The 18,851-nt window shown below is 36.8% G+C and overlaps 2 protein-coding genes across 3 annotated transcripts; both read left to right on the top strand.

The window, feature by feature from the left end:
- On the top strand, positions 1-5,577 carry LOC102226240 (rhodopsin kinase-like). The gene is made up of 7 exons (XM_005802893.2): positions 1-727; positions 2,290-2,417; positions 2,646-2,803; positions 2,909-2,992; positions 3,088-3,212; positions 4,397-4,598; positions 4,707-5,577. Exons 1-7 carry the CDS (start codon positions 29-31, stop codon positions 4,988-4,990), a joined length of 1,680 nt encoding a protein of 559 aa, XP_005802950.1. The 5' UTR covers positions 1-28; the 3' UTR covers positions 4,991-5,577.
- A 5,292-nt stretch (positions 5,578-10,869) lies between these two features.
- On the top strand, positions 10,870-17,523 carry LOC102226493 (claudin-15-like). 2 transcript variants are annotated; one of them, XM_023341934.1, is made up of 5 exons: positions 10,870-11,221; positions 14,686-14,850; positions 16,145-16,226; positions 16,360-16,470; positions 16,542-17,523. In XM_023341934.1, exons 1-5 carry the CDS (start codon positions 11,005-11,007, stop codon positions 16,639-16,641), a joined length of 675 nt encoding a protein of 224 aa, XP_023197702.1. In that variant the 5' UTR covers positions 10,870-11,004; the 3' UTR covers positions 16,642-17,523. The 2 variants fall into 2 exon arrangements, with proteins under 2 accessions (XP_023197702.1, XP_005802951.1); XM_005802894.2 differs by lacking the exon at positions 10,870-11,221 and adding an exon at positions 12,670-13,203.
- The last annotated feature ends 1,328 nt before the right edge of the window (positions 17,524-18,851 follow it).

The raw sequence follows: 18,851 nt of genomic DNA, 5'->3' as shown, positions 1-18,851 counted from the left end.
TCCTCCTTCTCTTGACAAAGGTAAAGCGATGGACATCGGTGGTTTGGAAACTGTCGTAGCAAACTCAGCTTACGTGTCAGCCCGAGGCGGCGCGGATGGATGTGCAGCAGCCGCCATGCGCGACAAAAAAATGCGTGCCAGGCTGAAACTTCCTCACATCAGAGACTGCCAACACATGAAGACCACTGTAGACACAACCTTTGAAAGCATGTGTACCAAACAGCCCATCGGCAAGCGCTTGTTTCAGCAGTTCCTCCAGAGTAGTGCCGCCTACAAAGATGCTGGAGAGCTATGGAAAGACATAGAAGACTACGATATAAGTCAGGAGACCGACAGGTTGCAGAAGGCCCGGAGAATGGTCAACACGTATTATGAGACGGCTTCAAAGCATTTCTGCAGTTTCCTCGAGGAGAAAGCCATCATTCGCGTTAAAGAAGACCTGAAGAACGCCCGTGCTGACCTGTTCAAGGAAAGTCAGCAGCAGCTGCTCCAACACCTGGAGAAGAAGGCCTTAGATGAGTTCAAGAACAGCATGTTCTTCCTACGTTTCGTTCAGTTCAAATGGCTGGAGAGCCAGCCCTTTGATGAAGAGTGGTTCATGGACTTCAGGGTTCTAGGTAAAGGAGGGTTTGGGGAAGTGTTTGCCTGTCAGGCGAAAGCAACGGGTAAAATGTACGCCAACAAGAAGTTGGAGAAGAAGAGACTTAAAAAACGCAAAGGCTACGAGGTAAAGCAGTCATTTTTTGTGAATAAAATGTTAAAAATCCTTTGATAAAAATTTTTTCTCTTGGAAACTTCAAGAGAAATTGAGGCGCTTTCCTTATATCCCTTTATATTTGTCACATTTTGTCATTTAAACACACAAAACTCATATGTGTTTTATAGGGGATTTTAGAGACAGACCAGTACAAAGTAATGTATATTTATGGAATGAAAGAAATATTACTTTTTCTATACACACAACTTTGAAAATAGTGGTATGGCTTTGTTTTCAGACTCTTAAACTCTTAAATACAATCCCCTCCAATTAAAGGCCTTTTGAAATCTGTAAAATAGTAAATAAAATACACTGGAATGAATAAATCCAACTATTTTGTCAAACAACTATTAGTTTTGGACTGCATAAATCTGGGAGAAGGTTGTTGAACTTATTCAAAAAACAGAAGTTGTTGGGGACACATAAAACCTGAGAGAAGGTGGACAGATAAGACAATATGCATTATTTGTATCCAGAATACTCCATCAATATGTTGAGGGGAAATGATCCTAAAGATTCAGTCAAGGTTACAAAAAATGGTTTAGATCAAGTATATTTATGTGTTGGAACGGTCCAGTTAAAGTTCAGATCCAAACCTAACTCATGTAGAACTTTTTAGTTGGTACGTGACCAGGTTCAAAGGTTCTGGTCTCTTAGCATGGAGTCTATACTGCAACAGCTGAATGATAAGACTGTTGAACCCCAGCACAAAGCAACTCAAACACAGAGACACATTTCACTTTACCATCGTCAGGAATCGCTTGACCTGTTTTGGGAACAGAAATCAAACTTTACATTTGACAAATTTACCTAAAAATAAGTCAAACTTTATTTTGAAAAATATGAAATGGTGGTAGTCATTGTGCCAAGTTTAATCCATCTAATCCTAAAAGTGTAGATTTTCCTCTGCTAAAAAGCTCTTTCTTCATATTTGCTTAACTTTAGGTTGCACTGAAATAACTTGTGAATATTTTCCCCACTTATCAAATAGTGATGTTTTGTTTGCAAGTATATAGATAACTCTATTTTCAACCCAAATTCTTTTCATTTCTTTCCAAACCACAACAGTGATTTCTGTGATCAAATTTACTTACTGGACTTGACAAAAACAACTGAACTCGGCACAAACACCCCTTCAGCACAAGGATCTTATGACTTGAATACCATTTGTTTGACTATATAATGCGGTTTTGTGAGGAGAAATATCTTAATATGAATCATATCTCAAAAGCAAAAAGATATGTTGTGCATTTATCACAGACAAGCTGACAATAAAAAGCATTTGTTCTGTTAAAATTGTAGCTTCTTCTTTAAGTAATTCCATTGCAAAGTATCTAAAAGAAGAGGGGTTAATAAATCTCACTGACCTGTAAATCACATGCCTCAAGGAGAAATCTTCAAAGGCGGCTCAACGAGGGGGGAAAAGGTCTGATATGCTGAACAGTAGATTGTGTAGTTCTGTAAAAAGGACAACACTGACTATTCCTGGAAGTGCTGATTGATGACGTTTTTTTTTTTTTTTTTTTGTTTAGGGAGCGATTGTGGAGAAGCGTATCCTTGCAAAAGTTCACAGCCGTTTTATAGTGACACTGGCTTATGCATTCCAGACCAAGACTGACCTTTGTCTGGTCATGACCATTATGAATGGGGGAGATCTCAGGTACTCTTTCTAAACACTCAGCAGAACTAGAAAGAAACATGTCATGGAATAATTCCTGCAGGCAAAAAGTTTCTTTGAGATCAGAGTAAAATCCTTTCATTAAGCCTAAGGTAATATGCTAACTAAACAGATGTTATTGGCTGTGCTTTTAAAGATGCTAAATTACCTAAAAATGATTTCCTGTATTTTTTACTATAATCAATATTACATCCGCTCTTCATTCCTCAGATTTCACATGTATAACGTAGACGAGAAGAATCCAGGTTTTGATGAGAAGAGAGCACAGTTTTACTCAGCTCAGATTATCTGTGGGTTGGAGCATCTTCATCAGCACAGGATCATCTACCGGGACCTGAAGCCAGAGAACGTTCTGCTGGACGACGCAGGTTGGCCAGTTAATCCATTTTACCAAGTGATTCATGTCTTTTCAATATTAAATTATGCTGTTTGGCTCTCATCTCAAACATCAAAACCATAACCTTTTTGCTCAGGTCATGTCCGGCTGTCAGATTTGGGTCTTGCTGTCGAGCTTCCACCTGGAAAGGATAAAACTACAGGCTATGCTGGGACTCCAGGTAAATGCGAAGTACTAAAAGTGCCATCAAAATTTGTCCAGACAAAACAAATATTGCGCTGTAAATTCAGGATCACCTTGTTTTTATTCCTAAAGGTTTCATGGCTCCAGAGTTGCTACAGAAGATAGAATATGACTACACGGTGGACTACTTTACTTTGGGTGTCACCCTGTATGAGATGATTGCTGCTAAAGGTCCATTTAGAGTACGAGGAGAACAGGTACTTTGTTAATTTGATAAGTTTAGCTATAAAGCTTGCCACAGCATATTTCAGCAGTTTTAGAAAGGCAGTTCAAAGTGCTTTACATCATAAAAGCACAACATTACAAAATTATAAATCCTTGAACTTTCAGACCTTAATTAGCTAAAAAGGTGTGATTGCTTCTATTTGTCATGTTAAGTTAGTGGTCTGTGAAGGACTCATGCCGGTATGATGACAGAGGGACGTGTACCGCTGAGATTTAATGGAAAAACACACAAGAACCGGGGGGAATAATGAGAGATAATAATGATTACTAGAGCCAACAGAAATGATAGTTCACTATTAGCAAAGTGAATGTCAGCCATGAAGGGAACTGAGGTTAAACGGAAATACAAGAAACGACTGACCCAAAGCTAACAACGAAATTCAGAAACAGGAAACATGAACTTAGTTTAAGACAGATCTCAAGAAAAGAGGTTACAATAAAACAGGACAAATGTCAAAAGAAAATAATGATTTAAACTTTAAAGGGGCAGAATTATGTGAAATTGACTTTTTTGAGCTTTACATCATGTTTTCATGTTATTCCCTCATCAAAAACATACCTGGAGTGTTTGAGAAATCCTTTGATCTCTTGGGGAAACCATTGAGACATAATGCAAAATGCCATGATGGATGTAGCGCCGCCTTAGACACGCTGCTTCTGCCTCACAGAGCACTTTACCTCCACGACTCTCCCACCCAGCTCCTTCAAACTAGCCAGCTGCAATTAGCAAACACCTGGTAGAACTGTGCATAGTAATATAGGAGCTACTTCTCAGTGAAATGCTGTTGTGATGACTTCCTGAAGGCAGAGTTTTAGAAAGAGCAGGAGTTTTTAGAGTGACATCCAAGGCATTAAATTACAAAGTAAAACTTATTTTTTTAGTCATATTCAAGATCTAGAGCGTTCTTTATCTTTTTTTTTTTTTTACAATTGCAGTTAACATAGTTACTTGATTGCTCTACAAAATGGCACTATGTGCCTGAAAAACACACAATACAACTTTAAAATTGACAGAATAAGAAAAGCACAGATTGACAAAAACCCACAAAGCCAAAGATGATAAAATCATATTTGCCTGTCACATAAAATCCCAAAAATACATTTATAGTTGTAATGTGACAAGGCAGCATATAAAAAGCGTTTTCTCTTTGTTCAGGTGGAAAACGACGAGGTTGCTAGAAGAACCTTGAATGATCCTGTTTTCTACCCGCCGAGCTTCAGCAAGGAGTGCAAAGACCTTTGTGAAGGTCTGATGGAAAAGGACCCGCAAAAACGACTGGGCTTCAAATACAATGAATGCACAGAACTCAAAAATCAGCCATTCTTCAAAGAAATTAACTGGGGACGCCTGGAAGCAGGTCAAATCAACTGCACTCAACTAAAATAACGCAAATGAAAGTAGATTTAAAAAAAATATAGATATGCTAAAGTAAAACTGATTAACCTCCCTTGTTTTTCATTTAAAGGCGTGCTACCTCCACCATTTGTCCCCGATCCCAAAATGGTCTACGCCAAAGATATCGATGAAGTGGGTGTGTTCAGCACAATCAAAGGAGTGGTCCTGGACGACAAAGACGCAGAGTTTTACAATGACTTTGCTTCTGGAAACATCCCAATTCCCTGGCAGGAAGAGATGATAGAGACGGGCGTGTTTGGAGAAATGAACGTCTGGGACGAGGGCGGCAAGCTGCCCAATGATCTCGACCCAAACTACATAGAGGCCAAAGGTGGAGCCTGTGTGCTGCTGTGAGCGAGAGACGGCTCACATGGAACTGATAACAGAGTTTTCAGTGAAGATGTTTTGTCTTCTCTTACCAACCGAAACTCCTTTGAACCAGGTTTGATTTAGGGTCAGAGGGTCAATTAAGAGAGAAACGTAGAGAAACTCCCTGCAGGAGAGAGGTGGGTGGAAGGCACCGTGTACGTGACTGATAAGATATAAAAGGAGAATTTTATGTGTTAAGCTTCACTTCCTTCCTTCTTCCTTCTTCTCTCTTACTTTTCTTTTCTCAGGCGCTGATATTTACTCTGATTTTCAAAATAAAATATCTAAAGATAAATGCGCATTTCTCTGATTGATTCAGTGTTTCGCTCTCTCTCAAAACGATAAAGATTTTTCCTAAACACCTTTCAGTAAATCTTAAGCACAAATACACAACTGCATTTATTTTTTAGTCTATAAAATATCACAGTGTTAAAGTATTACATAACAAACATGGCTAATGTCAAATGAATATAATGTAAACTTATAAGATTATCTGCCACTGTTGTATGAATGAAAATGTGTCTATGTACAGATGTTGTAGAAAATAATAGTTAAAAGCATTTAATAAAAATGTGACAAGCAAAAATATATTCTGTCTTCCTCCTCTTAAAGGGTTTGAAATTAAAATGTATTTTTCCTTTCACAAAATGGGTTTGAATTTAATAAGGCCAAACACTGTTTGTGTTTTTAGGACACACTGTTGTTTTTTTAATAATTATTATATTTATTTTTTCTGGTTGTTTTTCATTGGAAATGCACACTGAACATAGATGTATTTCTTTTCAATCTTAGGTAAAACATTTATAGTCTATGTCTTAACTTGAACGAACTGACTTATATATATTTTTTCCAGTAGGGTTTATATTTATGGCCCCGTTCCTGACCTGACGCTTCACTTTTGATGCTCCCACCAACATTGATTCCTTATGGGACTGATTTGTTGAATTTTGAACCAGTGAACCGAAATGCAGCACTTGAGTCTGATGATGATCTCTTGATCAAATTCTTTTTATTATGTTGCATTTATTTTAGCTATATTGTATTAATCATTTTTATTCCTTTTGCATTTTTATTTTTTATTTATTCTGTTTCAAGTTTTTGCGTACATTATAAGATTTTCGTTTCCAGTCCTCAGATGTGTCCTGAGGACTGGAGTTTGACGCCCTGCTTTAAGCAGTCACTTTGTTACTTTTCAATTTTATGTAGCAAGTATTTCTTACTTATGTTCACAGTGAAGTATTTGTTTTTTCTAGGACAAAGATTTTTAAGGTGATTTTCAATTAATCAAAAGGGAGGAGTTGTCTTGGAAAATAAAACTGTCGCTTATTTACTGGGAAGAATGAACTGGTAATGAAGGTTTCTGAGCAAGTGTTATACTTATGGAACTGATAACAGAGTTTTCAGTGAAGATGTTTTGTCTTCTCTTACCAACCGAAACTCCTGTGAACCAGGTTTGATTTAGGGTCACAGGGTCAATTAACCAGAGACGGGAGAAACGTAGAGAAACTCCCTACAGGAGAGAGGTGGGTGGAAGGCACCGTGTACGTGACTGATAAGATATAAAAGGAGAATTTTATGTGTTAAGCTTCACTTCTTCTTCCTTCTTCTATCTCACTTTTCTTTTCTCAGGTGCTGATATTTACTCTGATTTTCTAAATAAAATATCTAAAGACAAATGCGCGTTTCTCTGATTGATTCAGTGTATCGCTCTCTCCCAAAACGAAAAAGATTTTTCCTAAACACCTTTCAGTAAATCTTAAGCACAAATACACAACTGCATTTATTTTTTAGTCTATAAAATATCACAGTGTTAAAGTATTACATAACAAACATAAATGTGGCTACAGTCAAATGAATATAATGTAAACTTATAAGATTATCTGCCACTTTTTTATGAATAAAAATGTGTCTAATTACAGATGTTGTAGAAAATAATAGTTAAAAGCATTTAATGAAAATGTGACAAGCAAAAATATATTCTGTCTTAAAGACGCTTTGTGCTGCTGAAATCGTCACAGAATCATCATCAGAGAAAAATCTAAGAAATACCACGAGCGATGGGAGACTGCAGACTTGGTTAAAATATTTGACTGAAGGACACTAAATACATAACAATCACATGAACAATGAAAAAAATAGAGAAAAAAAATGGACATCATGCCAATCAGGACCCAGAAAAAAAATCTGAAGACAAGCCAAAGGCTACCTGCAGACAGTTTAGCACATACCAGCTGAGAGTCAGATACTGGCAGGCAGGGCATATGCTGAATGCTACAACCAACTGGATGGAATAATGTGCAATATATGTGCAAAAGCGGTGAAGACTGACAGACAGACATCTAAACAACCAGACATCTCGGTTGTTGCAAAAGTAGACAAGAAAGCATTGGCTGTTATAGTGAGGTGAAAAATCACATAAAAAGTTAGCTGCATAAAGTCTAAAAAACAGAAAAGTTTTTCACAGTCACCTGAAAACTCATTATGATTTTCACGACTGTGTTTCCAGGAACAACCTGTGACATTCCTATCCAGATCAGCGCTTTTCTTCTAACTCCACAAAGCCTTGAAGTAACCTTCAGTCTTTAATGCCTTGCACTCATTCAAACGCAGACAAGCAAACACTGTATTACAACATGAACGTGTCGTTCACAAGCTATTAGCCAGACACGTGCAAGACGTGGACTGGCATCATTAAGCGAGTAAAATGCAGAATCAGCATATAAGGGTAAGTAGCAACGATAACAGTCGTTTTAAATCACATTAGATAAGTAGTAATAAGTAAAGCAAATATATAAAAGTAATATTACTCTCACTGATTTACAGTTTCTGAGTCGTTTCGATGTGCAAAATAGATGTTACTCAGAAGTATCTTTATTATTCCCTTTTATTTAAGGAGAAACTTAAAAATACAGTTTTAGCAACACCAGAACAAGATCCAACTCAGAAAACACAGAAAACTTGATCCACCGGCATTTTTTTTTTTCAGGGATATTTGGCGGGGGGCTAATATTTCCTAACTATTTAGAAAATAGTTAGAGACTAAAGTACCACAGTAAAAATCATTATACTTCCATTCATAATTTATTACATTATTCCAAACAGTAATTCAAGCTAAATGCTAAACCTGGACAGCTGAAAAGGTTTAACGCTCTTTAAATTAATCTCAGTCTTAAATTTTACACAAGATGTTAAAAGGCTGAATATGTAAACTATTTAATCCAGACCCGTACTGAATAACTGACCTCAAAATAACTATATATAAATAACTATCTATTAGTTTTACACAAAAGTGACAGTGATCGATCAGCTTTAGCTGAGCACACTGTACTGAGCACATAAATGACTCATAAATCTAAGTATAGCTGGGAGGAAATTTAACAAACGTTTTCCTTCTTCAAAACGCAAACTTCTAAAACTCTGAAAAGTCCCAAAATCCTGCATCGCAAAACACAAGGAAAGCAAAACCTTTTCATTGAGACTATTAATGAAGACGTTGTTGATAAGGAAATGCAGCAATGAAGAAGTCAGCACTGCTCACTTCAGGTGATAATACATCTAATTCAGATGTGCAGTAAATGGTTCCTGTAGATGGAGAACATTTAAAGTCATAATAGACCCAATAATAAATGGATCTTCAGCATCTTTGTGTTATTCATGTCTTGTGTTTCCTTAAGGTGGATGAAATCATGATATAAATAGTTCCAGTGATTTTCAGCCCCAAACATTCAGGTGTGTGGTGGAAAAAGACCAGGAGGGAATTTATTTTTCACCCTCCTACTGAGTCCAAGCAGAAAAATAAGAAATCTTTGGTTTTGTAAGATCCATACTTGAGTCCACAGCTAAATCTGTCAAATATTACCAAGTCAACATGTGGGCTGTGATAATAAACTACTGCCAAAGAAAAGAAGGTGAATCTGAATCTAAATGTGTTTCAACAGAGTAATAGCAGTTTAAGAGTTTTCACACACATTCAACTACATTCTTTTTATGCGTTACATTTTTCCACCACATTTGCTTGCTTGACATTTTACACGCTGAAAGGATTTATTGTTTGTTGTCAGTTTATCTTACCCTTTAATTTCACAACATGAATAAGTAATGCAAAATCTTTAATTACCATAATAAAAAAAATTATCTGCTTCAGTGTAAAGAACACTGCTGGTTTCAGTGGGAGAATTGTTTCAGTCCATCTTTTGTTTAGTTAGGTAATATTTCCTGTCAAAGGCAGGTGGCTGGTTGAAAGGGAGACTCTTTTAAACTTCTCACTATGACATTTCATACTAGTCAATAAATAATAAAAGAAATCTATGAATCAGCCGATCGCCTTTATCAGCTTAGATTGTTAGAGACTGAGTCATCACATAGCTGGCACAGTAATTACAAATAAAGATGGTGTCACATGGATTTGACTCATCAGCTATTTGTAATCAAAGCTTGACACCGACAGCAACTTGTACTTATCTGACACACCCCATCCTGTCTTCAGCACATACAACTTGCACTTGTTGTTACGTATTGTAGAAACCCAGCAGCTCACACACACACATAGACACCTCGTTGCCTGACACATTTTATACTATGTGCAAGAACTGATTTCACTGACATCAGCAAAGAAGAAAAAACCTAGACGAGATTAAAAGCTTCCACTTAAGCTCAACATTGTTCATGCCTTGAGGTTGGCAGAAACCCCCCAAGGTTGCCAGGTTTGAAATTGAGGAGGTCAGTGCGGACATGAGTGCATAAATAATTCAGATGACAGAAGGGAGAAATAAAAAAATAAAACATTAACAAGCTAATGATTAGGAACCAAACTAATTACCTGCTTGACACTGCGAGCACAGTACGACAAAGCACTTTGAACCGTTTTTTTTTTTTTTAAAGACAACAACTCGTCTGCGATAAGATGCAGACTGTAAATAAAGTTTAAAGTTTATTCTAAACAAAGATTTGTCTAAGTGGATCCAGTAAGGAAACATATTCGCTTCCTTTAAGCAGTCACGTTGGTAGACAGCTGAAGAGTTTTGTTGCATTTGTCCGTATGTTTGATAGTCATGAAAGCTGAATTATGAGAAGGTGTCAGAAGAGGCGAGTCACGGTCAAGTTTTAACCGGAAAAATGCAAAGTAAAAAAACAAAAAAAACTAAAGATTTAGTCAATGCATCTATTGGCTTGCAGCAAAACCTATCAATGGTTAACCGGTGTTAAAAAAAAAGAAAAACTCTTTCTGCCTTCAATATATCACTTACACACTTTAATCAGCTCTCTCTGTTTGCTCTGTCCTCAGTTTAGTATCTCCACGTATGCAAGTATTTGCTTTTGGATGTTGAAATAACCTTCCTTAAAGTTAATTGGGCTAAAAGTCCAATTATAACCTTGCTTAAGGTTATTTCAACATCCAATTAGCTACCAAATTAGTCATCTAAAGGGTAAAGGGCAGAAGAAGAAGATGATTTGATCTCAATTAAACAATTGAGAATCTGTAGATTAAACTTGCATTACAATGCAACACAAGTTATAGTTAAAGCAAAAAAAAAAAAAAAAATCAAAAAATCAAAATAGCATTTGATAATCAAGCATTACTCTGTCTGTAGCTCATTTTCTACAATAAACTCAGTATTTCTTATCAAACATTTAATTATTAATAATTAGTTACCAAATGTAGTGTAAGAGAGTCTATTTTTTAAAATGCAATACTTTTGGTGCTTCAATTTAAATCCCTGTTGAAATGGAGTTTATCATAGACAAAAAAAAATCCTTCCTACATGTGAAGCTCTTAGGTTGGTGCTTGTGGGTGAAAAGCCATCAATTTTGGGCGGGAATAGCATCTACAGCAACAAATCATTGTCCAAATTTCCAGGTTTGGCTGCACGTGGAAGAAAAAAAAAAAATCTTGAGTCAGTTCTCACACTCCCCAATATCAGGCACAGATGTGGCGAATAGAGCTCCCGGCAGACGCAAGAACTATAACCTTTAATAATTAATAGAAAACTACTTCCAAGATGCAGGATTTTATGGAGGTTACAGCACTTTTCCTGGGTTTTGGCAGTTGGATACTAGCTTACGTTTCACTGGTGGATCAATATTGGAAAGAATCGACCCAAGATGGGAGCGTAATTTTAACTTCTGCCGTCTATGAGAACCTGTGGATGTCTTGTGCAAGCGATTCTACGGGGGTCTATGACTGTCGGGAGTTTCCTTCCCTCTTAGCTCTCCCAGGTAACTCAAAGACGACACTGACTGAAAGGTTCATCTGTTGCCAAAATGTTACACGGCAGAAAAGTAAAATCCATGTAGAATGCCAGGCATACATGTGTATTTACAAACTGTAAAATATGCAGTGTGAGATAGTCGTGCAAAGAAAGCAAATCCGAGCTTTCATCACCTTTTGCACACTATTCTATTTGTTAAAATTTTTCTGATGATTCATAAAAGTAAACAGCTGACTGCACACTTTCAAGACATACAGATATTGAGAAAAGTCAGATTCTACTATGATTTTTTTTACATAAATCAATCATACTTCTTTATTAACGCTAAAACTGTACAGTCAGATTTAACTGTATGCATGTGTGATATGCTGTACAATGGAAAACCACAAAATCTTAAGTATTTTTTTGTCTGGTTTTCATTGCAAATATTGTAGTTAATCTGAAACAAGACAAAAATAATTTAAAAGTAATTTTTCAAGAGCTTCTTTTAAGTCAGTAATTGATTAATATTGATTTGAAAATGTACTAGTTCCACTGGCAGATTATTTAATTTATAACAAGACATTGAAACTCCATTATCTCACTGAAAAGTTACTTGCAAGCAGGTTTTACCATATTTCATGTATACTGAGATATTTGCAATAGAAACCAGACAAGAAAAGCTTGTTAAATCTGTGTATTTCTGCTGTGTAGTGCACAGTTCCACCAGTTACCTCCTTAAACTCTGTGTGGCTTGTTTGAAAGCAATATAGAGCTCAAATTCATAAGAAAAATATTTTTGGGCGCATCGACTTTGGTAAATTAATTTCTTAGGTGTGCACAGAAATGAAAGTGCCTAATTTGGGTTAAAAGTCCAATTATTTAGGTGAAACAATTGCTTCAGTATCATTATGCAAAAAACTATTGTGAACGTAATTTATTGTATGTTACTGATGCACAATGCTGCTTCAGAAAACTTTAAATATTAGTTTAAGCTGTCTGTGGATACTGTTCTTGATCTTATCGAGATCCAAATAATTCAAGGCAGTTACTAATGGTCAGCTATACCTTGTAAATTTAGAGTTGTTCATTAAGCAACACGACATTGAGGTCAAAAAGATTTTGATATTAAAGTTGAAACTTTTGGAACAGAGAAAAATGTTCAATTTTACGGTCATTGGCAGGTTGTCTGGTCTCGACTAGCTGAACAAGACTAGACAATTTGTCTTGAAGGGAAGTTAGTCTATCTTTCAAACTTTGATTATGCCTTTTGAGACGTTAAACAGTAAACGTCCTTATGTCCCAACTTGGTCATCTTGGGGTCAATATTTATTGACCAACCCCAACCTCTAGGGGCTGAACGTTTTCCCATCATCCCTTTCCTCTCAGGGAGTATCAAGAAGTCGGAGCTTGATAAATCCCATCAAGAACTCACTTGATTTTTGTTGACATAGAGTCCGGAGCAAATGTCCAGGGGAGATACATGCCGTTAGGTCTATTGACGTTTGCGAGGAAGACTGAACGGCTCTGGCACTTTGTTGTCCTGGAAGTTGTGTAAACATTTACCCCTTCTGAAGGTTCAACAGAAACCTGAATAATAGGAAAATTATAAGTGGGGTATTTGGAATTAATTATTAATTTATAGGGTTTTGCCGCACTTTAGAGCAAGGTTTACAGGGAACTGGTCTGTGGACGTGTGGCCAATAGATCCTTGGACAACAAGACAGTTTGGACGTTTAAAATTGGTAATTCGTCTTCGTTTTGGACAAGCCGGGAAAAAGAAAGAGGACGAAATGAATCCAATTGTGGAAGCTGTTGCGTGCTTTTTGGGCTTTTTGGGATGGATTATGGTTGGTGTGGCCCTTCCAAATCGATACTGGAGAGAGTCTACAGTGGACGGTAACGTTATTACCACCTCAGCCGTCTATGAAAATCTGTGGATGTCTTGCTCAACGGACGCCACAGGGGTTCACAACTGCCGAGATTTCCCATCCTTGCTGGAGCTAAATGGTATGTGGTCTGAACAAAACTGTGTTTGATTTTCTCTCTTAATTTGACCAAGAAATTAAGAGCTTGGAAATGGTAATAAGATAATGGAGACATTTAGACATATGTAAAAGTAGCATAGCCTAAGGAGAAAATAGTTTCATTTTTAGAACGTATGTATGAATGTAACTGTGGTCAATGTTTGACTTAATCTGCATAACAGTGTGGAGCATTTTATAGCCAGAAGCTTTCTACTGTGGAGGATGCAGTATGTCATAAACACATGGAATATAAGATATGATAAGGTGAAAGAACAAAGTAAGTAGTGCAATAACTTCAGCAGCAAAAAAAAGCAACAAAAAAACACTCAATAAAGTCATAAAGTTTTAAAATGCTTTCAAAGACAATCATTTAGTCATGAGTCAATCTGGCATATTGGCTTCACCTCGTCAAGTATCACTTCATAAAGGTACAGTATATATTAAGATTTCAGAAGTCGCCAAAGGAACATGAAATCGTTTACTGTAGTGTCTGTTCACGTGGTTCTACATGATAATGTGGCGTCAGATATATTAGCAGATATGAAAAACATATTTTACAGTTTCAAAATTTGATCTGATAAACATTTGTAAGCATTAACAGTACAGTGATACTATCCATTCATCCATCCATCCATTTTCTAACACCCTTCTTCCTAGAGGGTCAGGAGGTGCTGGTGTCCATCTCCAGCTAACGTTCCGGGTGAGAGGCGGGGTCACCCTGGACAGGTCCCCAGTCTGTCGCAGGGCAACACAGAGACAGACAGGACACACAACCATGCACACACACACTCACACCTAGGCAGAATTTAGAGAGACCAATTAACCTGACAGTCATGTTTTTGGACTGTGGAAGGAACCCGGAGAACCCGGAGAGAACCCACCATGCACAGGGAGAACATGCAAACTCCGTGCAGAAAGACCCCAGGCCGGGAATCGAACCCAGGACCTTCTTGCTGCAAGGCAACAGTGCTACCCACTGCGCCACTGTGCAGACCTACAGTGATACAATATTAAGAATTTTTTGTTGTTTTTTTATTATTATTATTATTAAAACCTGTTGTTGTATTGTTACACAACTCTGACTGTGATCAGGAAACAAAGGCAATGTTCACAACAACATTGGCAGAGTTTGTGCAACAGTGAATGATGTGGCTGAAGCCACACCTCTCCTTCCTCATCAACATTACTGTCACCAATGGAAATTAACGTCCAAAACAAGAGGAGTTCTGACAGCATTTCGATCAAAATGTGGCAGAAAAATCAACAAAACATGAAAAAATATTTTTGTTTAATAGCTTACACGAAAATAACACACTTTCATGAGCTGAACAAGCCAAATTTTTAAACACACTTCTATAAAAACACTTGTAAAATGGCGTGCCAAACACTGTTGACACACCATTTTACATGGAGAAAGTAGGTTTCTAAGCAAATCACTAATGATTCACTTAATGTTTTCACACAGGGTACATCCAGGCCGCCCGAGCGCTGATGATTGCCTCCATTGTGTTTGGGGCGTTTGGCCTTGTGGGGACCCTCGTGGGGATGCAGTGCACCAAAGTATGCGGAGAAAACTATGTTCTGAAAGGCCGGGTCGCGGCGATCGGAGGGGTGTTCTTTTTACTTCAAGGTACAACTTTAACATCACAATAAAAGTGGAGTTACTGAACTGAAATTACTCAAATATAATAATAAAAATTTTAAAAAAAGGTGTGGCCAGCAGAGCTGAATAACCAAAGAACTGTGTTAAAAGAACTCACCCTAACCTCATTTCCACATTGAACACCTTGTTAGGTAAATATGTCAAATGCTCCAACCTTTGTGTACAGAAGATAAGCTATCAGTAAATGGATGATTTGTTGAAGAGGTTATCCTGCAGATAACAGAACTGTCTGTTCACAGGCAACTATATATTAACAAAAGTCTGAAAATTGTGGAAGTCACAACATGAACAATTCAAGGTCAGAGACCTAAGCATAAGAGGACACATTAAGAAAGGTATTCTACCAGTTTGTTATTTTTGGTTGTACTAGTTGTACCAACTAGTGGGGGCTTATGATTTATGACTGATTTGGCGGGCAGCAAGTGTTGCTACTAGTAGCCGTACACTGCGACTTGCTAATGATGCTGAAGCTAGCCTCTGATATCTTTTAATTTATCGTTATGTTTGATGATTTAAAAAAGAGGGTGTTGGATAGTTTAATGAGAAATCTGGACTGCCTTTGGCCACTTCGGTTTCGAAATCTAAAATAAACAGATTTCGAAGTTCGGTATTCTACACCAAACAGCGATTCATTAAAGCGCAGAATAAACACACAATAAAGCATTTTGGTTGTATTTTTGGCATTAGGACCCTTTTAAATTGAGTCAAGATTAAAAACCACATTTGCAGATCAGTCAAACTTGAAATTAAAATGGAGGCATACGAAGAACCCATTCCTGCAGTAATTTGCATTGTTCCCACGGTAAAGACAGAAAATGATTTAAAAAAAAACATTTCTATTATCTACTATGTCACTTCAAACTAATATTGCGCATTAAAATTACACACACACAAATGCTACCAAAGGAATGAAACAAATATGTAATGATGATTAAATAAATTGCTAAAAATTGGTTTGTTTATGAATATAAAGGTCGGTAAGAATTATCAAAGCTACAGTTCGACTGGGACCAGAGTCAACTCTACACAACCATACAAATAACAAAACTCAGACAAGCACACAGCCGTTGTAAAATACTATTTTTATCACAAACCTGTACGATTCCTTTATTGGCCTCTATGCCAAGCCATCTGTTTTTATTGTGTATCAAGACACAATTTTTTAAATCCCCTAAAACCATGTATTTGCCATAATTGACGTGTTTGTATTTTTCTCCGTATTTCAAATACTTAAGGTGAACAAGTCTTTGTCTTTTTGTAGGGCTTTGCACCATGATTGCTGTGTCTTGGTATGCAGCTAACATCACCCAGCAGTTCTTCGACCAGCTTTACGCTGGGACAAAGTAAGTTCACCTGAACATTACACAACAGAACAATAGCTATATGCAGTTTACCATGGCACAAGCGCTTGTAAAGCAGTGCATAAATGTCACACACTAGATAAGAAAATATGAGATAAACATCATCATGTTTCAGGTATGAGCTTGGACAGGCCCTCTACATCGGCTGGTCATCCGCTGTACTCGCCCTCTGTGGAGGCTCCTGCCTGTTGTGCGCTTGCAAGCTAAATTCTTCCAGTGAAAAGATGTGAGTATCTGTCGTTACATCAGTCAGCTCAAGATTTTATATTTTGTCCTGAAATACGTTTTCTCTTTTAGGTCCTACCCATACCAGCCAGCCTCCAGAAGAAACGTGCTGTCTACTGTGGCAACGTCTCAGTCGGCACAGATCAACTATGGCAGGAACGCTTATGTCTGAGAGGCAACATCAGCAGATCCTTTCTTTTCCTTAACTAATGATGAAGGTTTAAATTTACTTAGTATACTAAGAAATGGCAGCGTGAATATTTTGACGGCATTTGATTTTGTGGATTTGCTGTAAATTTGATCAGATATTAACTCCATCGATGCAAAGTAAGATTTGTGCTGTATAAACTGTTACTGCAGGTTACCTTTCCTTTTTTGTACTCAAAGGATTTCCAATGACTCACAATCGGATTGCGTAAAGATTCATAAATCCATTAAAAAAATTTAGACAACCACAGGGGATGAGATTATTTGAACTAAGAATATGTGATCATTTTAATTATGATGTAGCTTGTTTGCAATGAAGATTTGAATGTGCTTTATTGTATAAAACACATTTATTGTACCTGTTTTGTCAAACCTGCCGCATATTTAGTTGGACAAGCAAAAAACTTGATTATTTCAGTAAGTCTGGTAGTTCTGGTCATTTCAGCCATATACTAACTAATGATAGAGTCCAGGTGACAACTATAGTTGTAACCTAGTAACAGGAAATACCCCGAACTCCAGATTCATGATATGGAAATGTTTTAAACTTTTTTTACATTTTTTCATGTTACAACAAAATCACAATTTTTTCTGGTGAACCGCCACAAAGTAGGGCATAGTTGTTAAGTGGAGAGAAAAGGATACATGGCTTTCAAAATTATTTACAAATAAAAATCTGACAAGTGTGGAGTGTCATTGTCCATGTATCGCAAACAACTGCCTTAAAAAGTCACAAATTAGTAAAACGATGCCACTTGGATGAAAAAAACCCATGGAAAACCTACAGCAGAGATGTTAGACTCTGTTAACATGATGCCTTGTTAATTATACGAAGTTCGGAAGGAGCTTGTCGATACATTTAAACTGGTATGTTTAATAGAAAACCAATACTCCATATCCTGCTAAAACCACTAGTGGCTGCATCATGTTGTGGGTTGCTGAAAACAAATCCAAAAATATTGAAAACTTCTGTTTAACCTTTAGAAACAAGGTAAAATCAGTGTATTTCCCCAGAAAACATTAAAAACATCCCCGAAGCTATTTTCTTACTCCAATGGTAGAACATTTCCAGAAACACATGGAAAGCTACTTTTCCTTGTGCTCCAAATAAAAAATATATACTTTTTTTTTCAGGTGCAACCAGGAAGAACTTTTAACAAACCTGCTTACATCTTCTTATGCTTGTCTTGATTTTTGTTTCTGTTAATGCTTTAATTTAACTGAGAAAAATCTTGACTGTCCAAGGTTCCCACATGTCTATATATTTACAGACATGTCTTGTACACACACACAGAAATGTACAGATTTCTGTGCAGTCATTAAAGAGCTCCAAACGTTTCTCCATGGGACAGTCTAGTAACAAATGAAAATGCTTTATTATTTAAAGAAAAGTGACTCAAATAGTTTTTGCTGAGACTGGTGTGAATATCGCCCCGTCAGTCCTACTGTTCCCCAATAAGCTCTCATTCAGAAGATTGAGTATTGATTTAGTTAATTTAAAAATAAAAAATCAACATCAACAACATATGCTTCAATTTCGTGATGATGACGCCTTCCAAAAAATAGCAGCTTTTTCTGTTTTTGCGCACTACCCCGCAGTCCACACAAATGGTGTCGCATTTTGCGTATCTGTTGAATAAAGTTTTCAAAGTCGTCTTTGGTGACACCTGGTGGCCAACCGTTGGTAGAGCAGCTATGTTATGTTTTAATTCAGTTCACTTCATTTTAAAAAATCGGCACATATCAACCCCAAACAGAAATTAAATAAAGAGGATGATGAATGCTGTAATTTTGTAGGAGCTAAAAGTTAATAATTAAATAGAATATAGCTGTATAACATTGTAACTTATATTGATGTGATTCTCCTGTTTGTGAAGGTGGCAGGAGGTATTTATGAATTAGGTTACGGCCTTTGAAAGTTGCACAATAAATTACTTATGTAGATACATTAAACATTATACAGTCATATTTCATAAATTAGAAAATGTGTCCAATGGGGCTCATTTGTCAGACTAAGAGCGCCTTCTGGAAACAGCAACCTTTAAGCACTTAGTTAAAAATATAACATACTTTTAACTAAGATCACATTTTTATATTGAAATGTTTTTATTGGTCTGTTAAACTGAAATCTTAAATGCTATATAGTTTTAATTGGCACTCACCATAATTAACAGA

This window comes from Xiphophorus maculatus, chromosome 11 (genome assembly GCF_002775205.1).
Source record: "Xiphophorus maculatus strain JP 163 A chromosome 11, X_maculatus-5.0-male, whole genome shotgun sequence".
Lineage (NCBI taxonomy): Eukaryota > Metazoa > Chordata > Actinopteri > Cyprinodontiformes > Poeciliidae > Xiphophorus > Xiphophorus maculatus.
This window is presented reverse-complemented; position numbering and strand designations above follow the sequence as displayed.

Bases quoted from the DNA above. Each gene is read 5' to 3' on its own strand.
- LOC102226493 (XM_023341934.1), top strand. From the start codon at position 11,005: ATGCAGGATTTTATGGAGGTTACAGCACTTTTCCTGGGTTTTGGCAGT. The intron at 16,227-16,359 runs GTAAGTTCACCT...ATCATGTTTCAG, and splicing joins CAGCTTTACGCTGGGACAAA to GTATGAGCTTGGACAGGCCC. The intron at 16,471-16,541 runs GTGAGTATCTGT...TTTCTCTTTTAG, and splicing joins AATTCTTCCAGTGAAAAGAT to GTCCTACCCATACCAGCCAG.
- LOC102226240 (XM_005802893.2), top strand. From the start codon at position 29: ATGGACATCGGTGGTTTGGAAACTGTCGTAGCAAACTCAGCTTACGTG. The intron at 2,418-2,645 runs GTACTCTTTCTA...TTCATTCCTCAG, and splicing joins ATGAATGGGGGAGATCTCAG to ATTTCACATGTATAACGTAG. The intron at 2,804-2,908 runs GTTGGCCAGTTA...CTTTTTGCTCAG, and splicing joins CGTTCTGCTGGACGACGCAG to GTCATGTCCGGCTGTCAGAT.